Here is a 12,835-nt window from a genome sequence, read left to right as displayed (position 1 = left end):
GGCTGATCACCTCACAATCGTCCTGCTTGTTTATCCGCAGTATATCTCTGCCTGCCTATCCTCCTCCTCTGCTGCCAGTCCGAGACGGATTTGTACCCCAAAAACGGTGTCATTGTAAAATTAATCTCTGCTCTGAACCAACTAGACCGTGGTGATTTGATGAGTTAGTAGATATAAGCTACTGTATTCGGAATAATTGAGCTGTATGGATGCATTTAAATGGGAAAATAATTTACCAAATCATGCTGTATTGTGTATATGTAACAAGAGATTGACTTCTATACAATCTACTTTTTAAATCAGAGAAGTCGCCCCCTGCTGGCCATTTTAAACGATGCACATTGGCTTCACTTGTCAGACCCGGAGGTTGCCGCCTGGGTCCATTCAAAACACAGGACTAATATCTGTGCATTAAGAGTTGCAAAACAAGAAAGGCCGTGAACATCACTGTGTGGATTAGAGACCTGCCACCTTGTCATTAAAGGTAAGGCATGGCAGGGTACTTCACCTATGAGAAATACATGTTTGTGTAAATGTTTCATAAGATATTTTGCATAGAATCCTGAAGGATCCGATACTCAAAACAGATGAGTCTTTGGTGACCTCAAGTGGTCCTCTCACTTTTCTGCAGTGATGTACAAGTGTACTCCAGAGAATGTCAGTACACTGTGACATCCTCTTGGTTGTGGTGTCCTTTAAATTAACATACACAAATATAGCCTGCAATGTCTCCTTCACAAAGAAATCCTAAAGTGGTCAGTCTCGTCCACGCAGTGATGTTCATGGTCACTTGGCAGCTGACAAAACTCTTGTGATTCAACGTTTGGAGATGAGACGTTTAGTGAAATTGCTTTAAATGTAAGTATACGTTTTAAAAAATACGAGTTATTTATTTAAGCGTGGTCAGCTGACTGAGGCAGAGCCTGTTCTGTGTTTTTCAAAGGAAAGCTGCTTCCCTCCACAGCATCTGCTCTTAATCACTGGGAAGCTGCTCTGCTGCAGCACGCTCAGATCAGCCTCTTACATCAGCAAACTAGAATCCAGCCTTTGAAACCGAGGCAAAACTTTGCATACGTTTCATCACCGGGCGTCTCCCTGTTGGCTTAAAAATACAAAGTTGTGTGGCGTCGTCTGCCATTGTCATTAGTGTTCATGTGTGCATGAGCAGATGCATGCTGGGAGTGAGCTAAATCACCCTGAAGCAGTGCTGATAAGCTGAGAAGGTGTGCAAGGGGAACACACACACACACACAACCGGAGATGGAGACAGGTAGACAAGTGAACTGAAAACTTCAGAGGAGCTGCATCTTTTCGAGATTTACTGTGACACTGCGCAGGATTGTGTTCACAGGAATCCTCACCAAACTGCCAGAATTTCACTTCATTCTTTTCCGTGTTGCTCGTGTGTGTGTGTCTGTGCGTGTGTCTGTGTGTGTGTGTGTGTGTGAGAGAGATCAGAGAAACCGTAGTCACACAGATGAAGACAGAAACAGTGAGGCAGAGAGAACAAAGGTGGACAGTTAAAAAGCGAGGCAGAGAGAAAAAGCCGACCATAGGATTCATCATTTCTTTCTTTACTGCCGTTCTTTACGGCGATGTCCAACCTTCTTTACACACATCCACGCTCTGTTATTGCTAAGTCATCATTGTATAGGAGTGTTCTGTAGTTCACAGAGGGCACCAGTGTGTTTGCTCAACACCCACTTTTCTGCCAGTGAGCTCCTCTATAAATTGGAAACAATATGTTTGTATCAGTCCTGGAGAAACAGATGACTCCGGCAGACCACACCTGACTCGAAAGCAAAGCACGACAGGGAGAAAAAAAAAAAAGGCAAGACAGCATTGTGCTGCAGTAAATTTGTGTGTGTGTGTGTGTGTGTGTGTGTGTGTGTGTGTGAGTGTGAGTGTGAGTGAGACGGCTCTGAGTAAAAGGAACATTCCGTGCAGAATGAGGACAGTGAGTGCTGCCCTGTAAATTCTCAAATAATGGCTTCAGTTGAAGAGAGAACTGGGCTTTATTTGAGACAATGCAACTTGCGATTTCTAACAAGAGAAAACATCGAGTTTTTTTTTTGTTCCCTGTAAATCCTGCAGAAGTCCTGTTTAAGTAATATAAAACACATTTGGTAAATATAACTTTATGAGTTGGCAGAGGCATGGATGTTCCCTGAACAACACCCAACAAACTTTAGTCAAGGGACAATGTGTTGCAAAGGATTCATGTACTCTGCACTGGTTGTTCAAATCCATGCAGGAGAAGGCTGTATGTTGCAGTAAGCAAGAGCCTTTGAAATGGGGCAGAAATGCTGACTTGGCAGGATCCGATCCTTAAAGCGGGCTTTGATCTATGCGTTTATAATAACAATGAGCCACTTGAATAGCACCTTTACCAGGTAATATGTCAATGCTGTGTTCACAGCTTGTTTCTGCTGCCCCCAAGTGGACACAAATGAGACAGCAAGTTTAAAGGACCTTCGGGGTTTTGTCATTAGATTATTTAAATGTTATTTTGAAAAGTAAAATCTGACTTTTAACGGCCCCTTGTTTTGCACTCGTGAGTGTGATTTCAAAGTGTACAGCCCCGCCCTAAAGTACACGTCTACATCACTGCAGCAAGGTAAGAAGTTACACCGCTGGAGAAGATTGTGTAGCTGCTCTTTAAATTACTAGGGAAGTTTTTCAAGGTTGTAATTGAAGGTGAAAAAAGCATAATAGCATGGACTATATTGAGGAAGTAAGTCAGGGGATAAGGGGATTCCTGATATAAAAAGATGGATGAAGACATAAAAGGTAAATCTCGTGTTTACAAGGCTGTGAATCAAATGTTGTGTCTGTTTGTGTTATATAGTGTTAAAAACCCAAGGCAGCTGATTAAACCAAATGGATTACTATATAAAACACAACAAAGCTATGATTTGAAAGCAAAGCTGAAACGCACAGAAGGGCCCATCTTTTATCCACAAGGTTCTTTCTCCTCAGACCCAGCGCCAAGGACTTTGAAAGCTATTTCAAGTCGCCTTCTCGTCAATTTCCTGTGACGGGGTAATTTTATCTCCCCAAAAGGATGGGTGTTCCCTCAATAACCTCCACGGCTCTTATCAGGCTCAACACCACTGCCACTGAAAAAAGGAAACCATTCCACTCGTCTGTTCTTTTTTCTTTTGTTTTGCCCGGAGCAGAGTGGGGCTATCTCAAATTCCAGCAGATCAGTGCAAAAAGAGATATGCATGAAATGGTCTGGAAAATATGACCAAAACACTTTTGACTTTTGTCAGACAAGAATGGCACCAGATCTGAGTGAAAGAGGGAATGCCTTTTACATCTCAAGGTTTTCAACCATTTAGGTTACCTGACGAACGGAGGCTTCCGTGCCTGTTCTGTGCCTCCTCTTTCAAGAAGTTCGCCCCAAAGTTGTCTGTCCTCATGAATTAAAAATCAAATGTGTTGTTCAGCATAAATATTGCATGGCGGTTGGGTTTTCTCCCGTGGTAATTAGCTTAGATCGAGGCCTCAATTTATCCCCTACCCTGTCTGTCGCGTGTCAAGCATTCGCCTCAAAACGTTGCCTCTTAAAAAAGCTTCAACTCAATGCAGCGTAGCTAGTAAACCATTAGAAGTAACATTATATATTCAATTAAACTGACACATTTTCTCTGTCTCAAGGTTTGAAAAGATCGCATTAGCATTACTTGTTACATAATCATAATCGAAGATGAGATTACTGTCTATTTGTTTGCTTGTGTAGTGAGTGTGTTTACCGCGTGTTTTTACTCCGTGTGCCAGAAAGCTGCCACGCACAAGAAGTACACCGAGCGCTAATGCAATGAGTTAAGGTTAAGTTAACTCTCATGTACAGAACTTAGCTTTCTACTCTGAAACAGAATTCAGCCCGAGGCTCACTGTTGATTGAAGATGCAGCAAAACAAGTCACTTATTCGAAGAAAGAGCCGAGATGCTTCAGCTCAGGGCCGACCGGGTCTCAATCCAAGGCTGGCGTGAGGCCTTTGAGGGTCGACGGGTGGTCAAATCCCCTCTAACTTCTGCCAGAAAAGGAACGTTTGTTTTCTGTGTGAGAAAGGAGCTGCTGCCCGTGACTATCTGCAGATTGTTGTGAGGGTAGGGGGCAGATTGGGGGTCTCCAGGCTAGACATGCGTGCCTGGGTGTTCGTGTGTTAGTGTGTGACACACATAGACGGCGTGCTCAGAAGTTAATGAAGCGGTCATACACGTTTTGCTCCCCCATCTGCTCTCTTTGTCCTCACAAGGTACAAATGCTTTATTTATGATCGACTTATTTTGAGGATTATGCTTATGAAGTAGATAAGGTCACTTGTACAATAATTCCTACTAAAGGAAGAAAGGGGAAAGATCATGTTCAAGGTTAAAAGAAACCAAAGCTGACTGAAGGAAACGTGATACAGTAGAGAGGAGGAGAGCAGTGGCGCTTTGAGGAAATAGTTGAGCTTTCTCGCCAATTTTAACTAATTTGTTTCAAAAAAGTCATATTAAAATCAATATGATTAATCAATCTACATGTGTTTAAATGTGTGATTTGAAAGTAGCTCATGAATTCCACTTGCGTCAATAGCTGACGCTGCTATTGTGCTAAGCTAATTATCTGTAGCAAGAGTTTAACTGGGTTTACATGCTACCCCATACTGTTAATTAGGTGAAATAACAATGACTGCTTGGAAGAAAAATCAATGAGTAGATTAAATTTAGCTTTAGTTTTAACAAATGTTAGCTGTGGCTATCGCACTAGTTAGTTTAACTTGATGTAATTTATTATTTAGCTGTCTAGTTGGCTGTCTCTATAAGTGCATCTCTAATTTCTACTTTATAATCTTTGACTTGGATATTGGAGGATAATAAACTGGACATTCTCTTAAAGCTTTTAACACTTGCTTTATTTCAAAGCTTGTTCTACATTCAGCAGCTCACACTGCAAATGAGTGTGTCCTCAGGCAATATATTTAAATTCACACATATAGAGTGAATCACACATTGGACCCACTCACACAATCGTGAGACGCCGAGAGTATTTCCACAGTGATGGTGAATCACATGTAGCTGCCAGTTTACTACACAGCAGGGGTTCCCAGGAGGCTACGTCAAATGCATCTAAGAGGGATTATTTTTCTCCTTTTGCATATTTTGCAACCTGTGAGCATGTCAGAGCGAGGCGCTATCTGCTATCGATGTGCTTTTTATATTAAAGCAGATAATTAGCCTGTATGATAACTGCTGAGCGCGCTGACCTGTGCTGTGCTACGTTCTCTCTCCGGATGATCGGAGGGAGCCTGATAATTAGATGATGCACTGACCCCGTAGCTTTTCCTGTTAATTATTCCTCTCTGCTTGAATATGCAGAAACCCGCAGGACGAGAACGGCTACACGTCACCTGTGATGACGGCACATGAAGCCCTTCATCGGAGGCAGAAAGGGTGCCAACCAGTAGAGGGCCCCTAATAACAGATCGATGTGCAGGAGGTTTTCTTTGTCTTTTTCATGACAAAGAAGGAAAGTGCAGATGCTGAAAATGGATTGTTTCAATCATTGATTTTAGTTATTGTTTGGTGCTTTTATACTCTAAAGAAGGATGTTAAAAAAGGGCATTTTACAACTCAAAGACACTTTTCACGCTGTGAAACGACTAACTTTTATTACACAGCTGCCGTTCTACGGTTGCGCTGTAATGTTTCAGTAATCCCTACCTTTTTCTTCTGTGGGTACCACAACTTGGAATCGGCTGTTGTGATTCAGTTTCTTCAATTATATCACTGAAGGAATGGCTCCTCTGAGGACGTATTACAAACTACTTCACACTTGAACATGTGTTTCAAACCTAAAAGGAAAAAGCTGTTTCTCAAAGGAGTCACACCACCGCGTTTCATTTAAAGACGCTTTGAGAGGCTGAATAAACACTTTCTGAGAGCGCGTGCAGGAGGCTCCTGCTGAATGCTCCCTGGGCAAATGACGCTTTGGAAAAGTTTGGCGTATTCTCTGTTACTTGTTGTTGCGTGGAACAGACTGGTTGAAAAATGTTTATGGTGGAGGAGTAAGTCAACGCTCTGACTGAACCTGAGGAAAAGTTCAGACTTTTTACAAAAGTAAAGTGCATCTTCTGTATTGAAGTGGTTACATAAGTGGCACCAAGAGGTATGAGCATGCATATTATCCTGTGCTAGCTTATTGTAAATGGCTCCCTGGTTGATTTTTATTGCTTTTAACATTGTTCAGATGTCTTTTAATGGCCTTTCTGCTTGAAACGTGTCTGAAACATTTAGTAGATTATTAAAATAGTTACTAAATGATTTAGCCAAATCACGAGTGGACTAAAATCATTAACAAGTTTTGTGTAACTCTACCAATGTTATGCATCAGTTTGCTGGTGAGGGCTGGTACTTCTCAGCCTGAGAAAACTGTTAAAAAAGCCCAAACACTTTATGGAGGTTCAATACTAAACGGAAAAGTGCTTAAATATTGAATGGCAGACAGTTAGATTATGAGACGAAAAGCATCCTGTAGACATTCCAAGTAACATTTCCTTCTGCATGAGCTGTGATCTGACAAACGCACTACTCTACGCTCACACACATCCTGCCTCTGAGGCCATTACGAGCACACTCTTAATAGCCATGCCCAATTAGGCACACCTACACCCGGCGTGCAATTGGTGCTCGTTAACCTGCAACCTCATTGAAGGCACCATGCCTTGTCACTAATGACACTTCCCATATTCACTGTGTGTGCACGCCTCTGAATATCCTCCCGGCACGCTGGCATGGAGTAGCGATTATGCTAATTGCTTAATTATTCAGCGGAGATAATAAGTCAGCATGAGATGATAAAATCTCACTTGATAATCGAGTTAGATACCTGGGTAAGGATAATAGCAGATTTCTGCAGAGCGGCATAAAATGAAAGCTTAAAATTTGTGTTAATGGAATGGAGTGAATCTACGACCTTAAAATAAAGGCCGCCGGTTAATTAAAATTCAGTTTTTGGAAAATGTCGCTTTTAAAGGCAAAATCACACCATGAAAGTTTTGTAATTTTACTTCTGTGCTTACCTTGAGTTTCTCATAGCGGTCGCTCAGTGCTGCCACCTGGTGGTCTCTATGCCTCCCCACCAGTTTGCACAGCGAGCAGATCAGCTGATCATCTGTGACACAGTACATGTTCACCTTCTCCTCCTCGTGCTCCAGGCACTGGAGCCCTCTGAGGTGGGAGTCCGGCATGGGCTCGATGAGCCGGTGGCCGGTGAACGGCTTCTTGTTCGGGTGCGTCGCCCTGAGGCACTCCTCGCAGTACGACACCTCGCACGTCACACACGTTTTGACGGCATCCTGCGGCGGGTCCTGCTCGCAGAACTGGCACTGGACCGGATCAGGAGGCATGACCGGGCTGGACATGGCGGCGCTGACTGGGACCAGCGCCAACCGGTCGCTCCCTTCCTCGCTGGGAGAGTTGGGCCCGCTATGGGGCGCAGGCAATGGCAGCGGCAGAGGGACCCCAGCTGAAGATGAGGCCCGCTGAACTCTATCAATAATGTTCTGCAAGGTCACGTTTCTCTTAAGTCCTTCTAGTCCACGCTCCGGACTCAGGGAAATGACATATCGACAGGTGGGGCACTGGAAGGCGCCGATGCTCTGAACAGATTCGTTGGTGGCACAGTGAGAGATGAGAATGCGATGGGCGCAGCCGAAGCACAGGCTGTGAGCGCAGGGGAGCAATAGCGGGTCTTCAAAGAGCTCCAGGCAGATTGGGCAGGTCAGCTCTGACTCCAGAGTGTCCATTCTGCTCAGAGGAGGCCAGGCGGGACCAGGCGCAGCGTCAGCGAAATCCAGAAGAGCCGCTCAGCTGTCTGCAGGCCGGAGACAGAGAGATAGATGGTGGATGGCAGAGAAAAGGGAAAGAAAAGCACAGGGATTTGTGATTAAATGGTGTGAAACGGCTTACTTCACATTGCTTTCTTGGGGGGACTTATATCTCAATGGACCAGACCACTGAGTGGACTTAAAGAATGGCATTGTGGTAACTGCTGGATTTTCTAAGTCTGTGTGAGAGGTGAAAATGTGGGACAATTGATCTCTCCAAAGGCTAGACAAACAAATACTTTAAAAAGTTCAGTACAGTTTTAGCTCTGATGCATGTAATTACGTATAGAACCATAAAAACCAGCTTGGACTCACATAATCCATTGTACCAATCTTAATAGAATGAATCATTTACCAATGGTAACAAATCCATTGAAGAAGAGTCATCTTCTAAACCATGGCCTCAACCCCTTTCTATGGAATACACAATATCCAAGCACAAATGCACACTAGCAGAGAGATAAGCCAGAGACTTTATTGCTCTGTTGGTTATCTTGAGTAACAGGGTCATGGTTTCTGGAAAGACACATTTTTTGGCACTTTGAGCACCAATCACGATAGATGTGTAGCAATGCGTGTCCCTCTCTTGCTCCACCCTCTCCTCTGAATATGGTCACTTCTGGCTGCAAAACAACAAGGTAGCGACGGTCAAAATTCCAAACTCCATGCTTCAAAAAGGGCATCCACCAACCAATGGGTGACGTCAGTCTTTGGTGGGATATCAGTAATTACAAAAAGAACCAGGGGATCATAGTCTTTTTCCAAACATTTGAACTGATATTCAGTTGGCACTGGTGTGGCAGTGGGGTGTAGTTTTGAATATCGGGTGCAGCAGTGGCAGCTGCAGGCACGGCTGTAGTAAATAGTTAATTTGTGCCCATGGCCATTTAATCCCCCTGCAGAACAGCTGAGTCATGATTTCCATCTGACCCTGTGTGCTGAGACTCACCTATGTACTGTAAAGTTGGTGGTTGCTGTTTACTTCGTGCGTGCAGTTGTTTTTTAATTAGAAAATTTGATTACGCCTCAGAGGAAAACCCACACTTTCACATGGGACTTAGTTCTACTTAAATCAACACCCAGTACTCAGTAGTACCCTATAAAGTAGTTTTCAAAGCCATGGTGGGGTTAGAAGATCTAAAGGGAAGCTGTCTGCTGTTTAGTTAAATGTCTATTTAATTAAAAACTGTCTAGAAATATTGCGTTTATGGCGATGAGTACAGCAGTAAGTCGATTAATAAGTGTGGCTGGGATCTTGATTACTTCACTTCCAATCAGTCTTATCAGCCCGTCCAAAAGTTCACTTTGAGCCTCTCTTTGAGTTAAAAGTTCCACTCTGCTTGCAAGTTCTGTTTTTCTTTGTTCCCTCCTCATTGACAAACTTAGCCAGAGGGTTGTTAATAACGGCCGTTAGTTTGTTGGAGCAAATGGAGATTTCACAACTGCTGAAAACAATCTTTCAGCACAAAGAGAGAGAGAGAGACTTTTCAAGATCAGATGAAACCTATACAAACCCTTCAGGGAAATGGGATCTCTGTACGCAGAGGACAATAGATCACTGCGATGTAGATAAGACTAGAAATGGAATGGAATATATTGAAGATAATACAACACAGTTTGATCTTTCTTGTGTGAATGTATTAAAGGAAATACAGTGTTTTTCTCAAGTGGACATGCACAATTCATGCAAATATGTGCTTTGAACAATTCTCAAACTAGTACTAATTCTTATAGAAAACCCTCTGAATGCATTCTGACACTGAATGAATTGCATGCATGTCTAAGGCAGGAAAGGCATCCACTCTTACCATACAGTCAGGTATTTTCAGCAGATGTCACCGTTTACTGAGCTTAAGGCTCGTGTGTGTCTAAGTAGACCATCCTCAGAATATCCCTCCTATTCTCTCCCTCGTTATCTTTATGCATGGTTTCCTTTCATCCTCTGTGCTGCAGATAAAGCAAGTCGCCTGCGATATCTCAGGCCAGATATCAGTAATTTGCAGTGCAGATGAGCTGCAGGATCACAGAATGAATTACATTTATGATTATAAAGGAAAAAAAGCTGATGCGAGCCGAAGCAACTTTGAGCTCTTATTTCCAAATAAGAAAGGAAAGGCCACATTTTGAAATGAAGCAAATCTGGAGGGATATAGAGGGAGAAGAGGACATAAATTGAGTGGGAGAGATGGAAGTGATTCAGCAATCACACGCTTGAAATGAAATGAAATGGTGTGTTTGGAGGGACTGTAAACACAACAAATCCTTGGAGACGCACTCTTGTCCATACACATCGATACACACTCAAATTCCTACAAACACACAGCAGTTTCTCTAAAGCACCAAAGAGCCTCTCTCATGTGTTTATTTCCAGATATTTTGTCAGTGACGACTGAAGCTTGTTGGTGGTCCAGTAAAACTTGGAGAGCTGTGCTGAGTTGTAAAGGGAATTCAGTATTTCATGATGTTCTTGGCCTTTTTGGTCAATTTGCCTGTTCGGATAGAGACGCTGAAATCTTCCCTGTGACACCTTGGGATGTTCCTAATGTCTACGATTTCAAACAGAAGTTTACACTTAAAGTAAGTAAGAAAACACTTGCATAACAGTCAAAGTTAAGCACAATTTAATCATTTCCGTGTTGAGATAAGGGCCGTTTGAAATCTCTAAACACATTTTTCAATAATGAAATCGTGTTTGAAGGCCACTAAATTCAATATGTCAGTGTCAGGCTGTGGTCTAAGAACAGTCATGGTTTGGCGTAGTTTATACCATTAGTGTCTGTTGCTGGTGTTAGCCCGCTTCATTGGTTCTTACCACACTAGGTCACTAGTTTTAGTCTGTAGCATACTGCTAGCTGCCTAGCTACCTACCAAGCTTGAGTCAGTGTGCTGCTGGCCGATCAGGTCGACCAGGAGACTCATTTCCATAAATGCTGGACCACCCACCAGGATGGTTCAAGCAAAAGGACAGAGAGTTTTGGACTTACATTTGTGCTTTGCGTCTGCTGGTTGTGTACCATGGGTGGTATCAATGTTGTTTTTATGCCCCCAAGTGGCCAAAAATCTATTATTGCAGCTTTAAGTTTCATGCAGCATCATGCTCAAAAACATGTTGGAGGCCTGCTAATAAAAGAAAATGCACAAGCAGTGGTTCATTAAGTGGCACCCTGTCAGTGAATCTGAGGACTGTTGAAATTGAGCAATAAGCTAAAGTTAATGTTGGAACACCTGGATTGAATTACAACATGTTTAATATGGCCATAATCCTACATAGCTAACTCATTAGAAAATCTTCTTTTTAAAACCCATTTCTACAGGAAATGCATATATTCTGCTGCAGATAAATGTCATGCAGTAATGCATGGTGTGTGTACTGTACATTGAGCATTGTAAAGGGTGATCAGTGCTGTATTAATGAAGCAGATTTGAGAATTCTGCAGTCCATCCTTGTGCACAGATGTCAGCCAGGTAACATGAACAGCAGACAGCATTTTACAAAAGCAGAGAGAATGCAGGAAAAAAAAAAGTTCCTGACAAAGCCGGTAAAGTTCGACATTGATGGAGCTCTGACGGGCTACTGTTGACAGCAGGGGAAACCTGGAGGCACTAAAGGATAAAGAGAATAAACCCACCTCATTCTGACAAAGACAAACACACACAAACCCAAATTTGACATACATAGGCGCACAAATCCAAACTGGCGTGTGAGACGGGGTGAGATGCCTCTCAGCACACCATAGGTGACACTGTTGAACCGTGTGTTGGGGTGACAGCACAAAAGGGAGGGTGAGCGTTCCAGAGGCACAGGAGGGAAGAGGAGCATTGAAATCTAAAGTCTGGGAGGAAAACGGTGGAACAGGAATGTGAGAACGGCATGCAGGCTGGAGGAAGATCCATGCGAAGTTGTCTATTTTTCCTCCATCACTTATGCTACTGGCTGTCAGAGCTGTCGCTGTGTGTGTGTGTGTGTGTGTGTGTGTGTGTGTGTGTGTGTGTGAAAGGCTTGTCCTCACGTGCCGACGCCACTAAAAACGTCAGTACCGATACTCTTCAGTGGGGGGCGGGCTATACAAAGCTGAGTGCGCAGTGGAAGAGTCCTCCACTGTCTTGTTCCTCCTCTTTTCCCCAGCAATACATGTTTCTTACCCAACCGAAAAACAGACCTCATGTCCTATACATACTATATACTTCAGTATGGCATATGTCTTCATTAAAGTGGCTATAATTATGTAAGAGAAGGTACATATATTTAGTTCCTTCCGTCTTTCTATTCGTCAGCACTTTTTTCTTTCCACAACGTAACAGTGCAGCTTTAGCTTCAGTCTTTTAGCACCATATCATGTATTAAGTCCCGCTTCAAAAAGAGTCCGCTGGAAACAAACTATAGCCTGATTTGGTCAAGTTGACTTTCAAAATGTACCAGCACAAACTGTAACCTGTAAGCCTGCAAGGAAATCTAAACAAAAGTAAAATACACTAGGAGTTTAGTCCAATTGGAAACTATACCAGTACAGTGTCATTCCTTAAACCACAAGAAGCATTGATTGTTAAGCCGGTCATCCACTTTGAACAGGACTTTAACTTGTCAGTAAAACTCTGCTACTGCTCTGTGAACCTCTGACCATGAGCTGTTATCCCTGTTTCCTTCCTTCCCCTTACAGATAGCACAATAACATCTGACAGATATGAAATGCTTAGCTGTGTGTGAGAGGATCTGTGGAGAGCTTCTCCTCCTCTCAGAAAGAGTCGGATTCCTGTATCATCTTCTTCTATTCCTGGCAGTTTTCATGTCTCTGCCTCTCTCCCGTTACACGGCCGTGTAACCTGAAGTCCAAAATGCTTCATTTCTATTTCGAGAGCTACAAATGTCATTGCCCTGATGCTACTCTTGGATGCATGGTGTCATATTTTAAAACAAAGCCCTCTGCTCTGATCCATAAATGTCAGCGAATAACCTT

General features: G+C 43.0%; 1 protein-coding gene across 2 annotated transcripts in view; it reads right to left on the bottom strand.

Annotated features, from left to right (window-relative positions):
• LOC306715637 (E3 ubiquitin-protein ligase Midline-1-like) overlaps positions 1 to 12,835 on the bottom strand; it is a 45,012-nt gene that overhangs the window by 15,435 nt on the left and 16,742 nt on the right. For both annotated transcript variants that reach the window (XM_079186073.1, XM_079186074.1), the window contains exon 2: positions 7,074 to 7,867. In XM_079186073.1, the coding sequence (XP_079042199.1) occupies positions 7,074 to 7,799 (726 nt within the window). In that variant the 5' untranslated portion in view covers positions 7,800 to 7,867. The remainder of the gene's footprint in view (positions 1 to 7,073; positions 7,868 to 12,835) is intronic.

The sequence above is a fragment of the Pholis gunnellus genome, assembly GCF_910591455.1.
Source record: "Pholis gunnellus genome assembly, chromosome: 24".
NCBI lineage: Eukaryota > Metazoa > Chordata > Actinopteri > Perciformes > Pholidae > Pholis > Pholis gunnellus.
The sequence above is the reverse complement of the archived record's forward strand: the minus strand, read 5'-3'. Positions and strand labels throughout refer to the sequence as shown.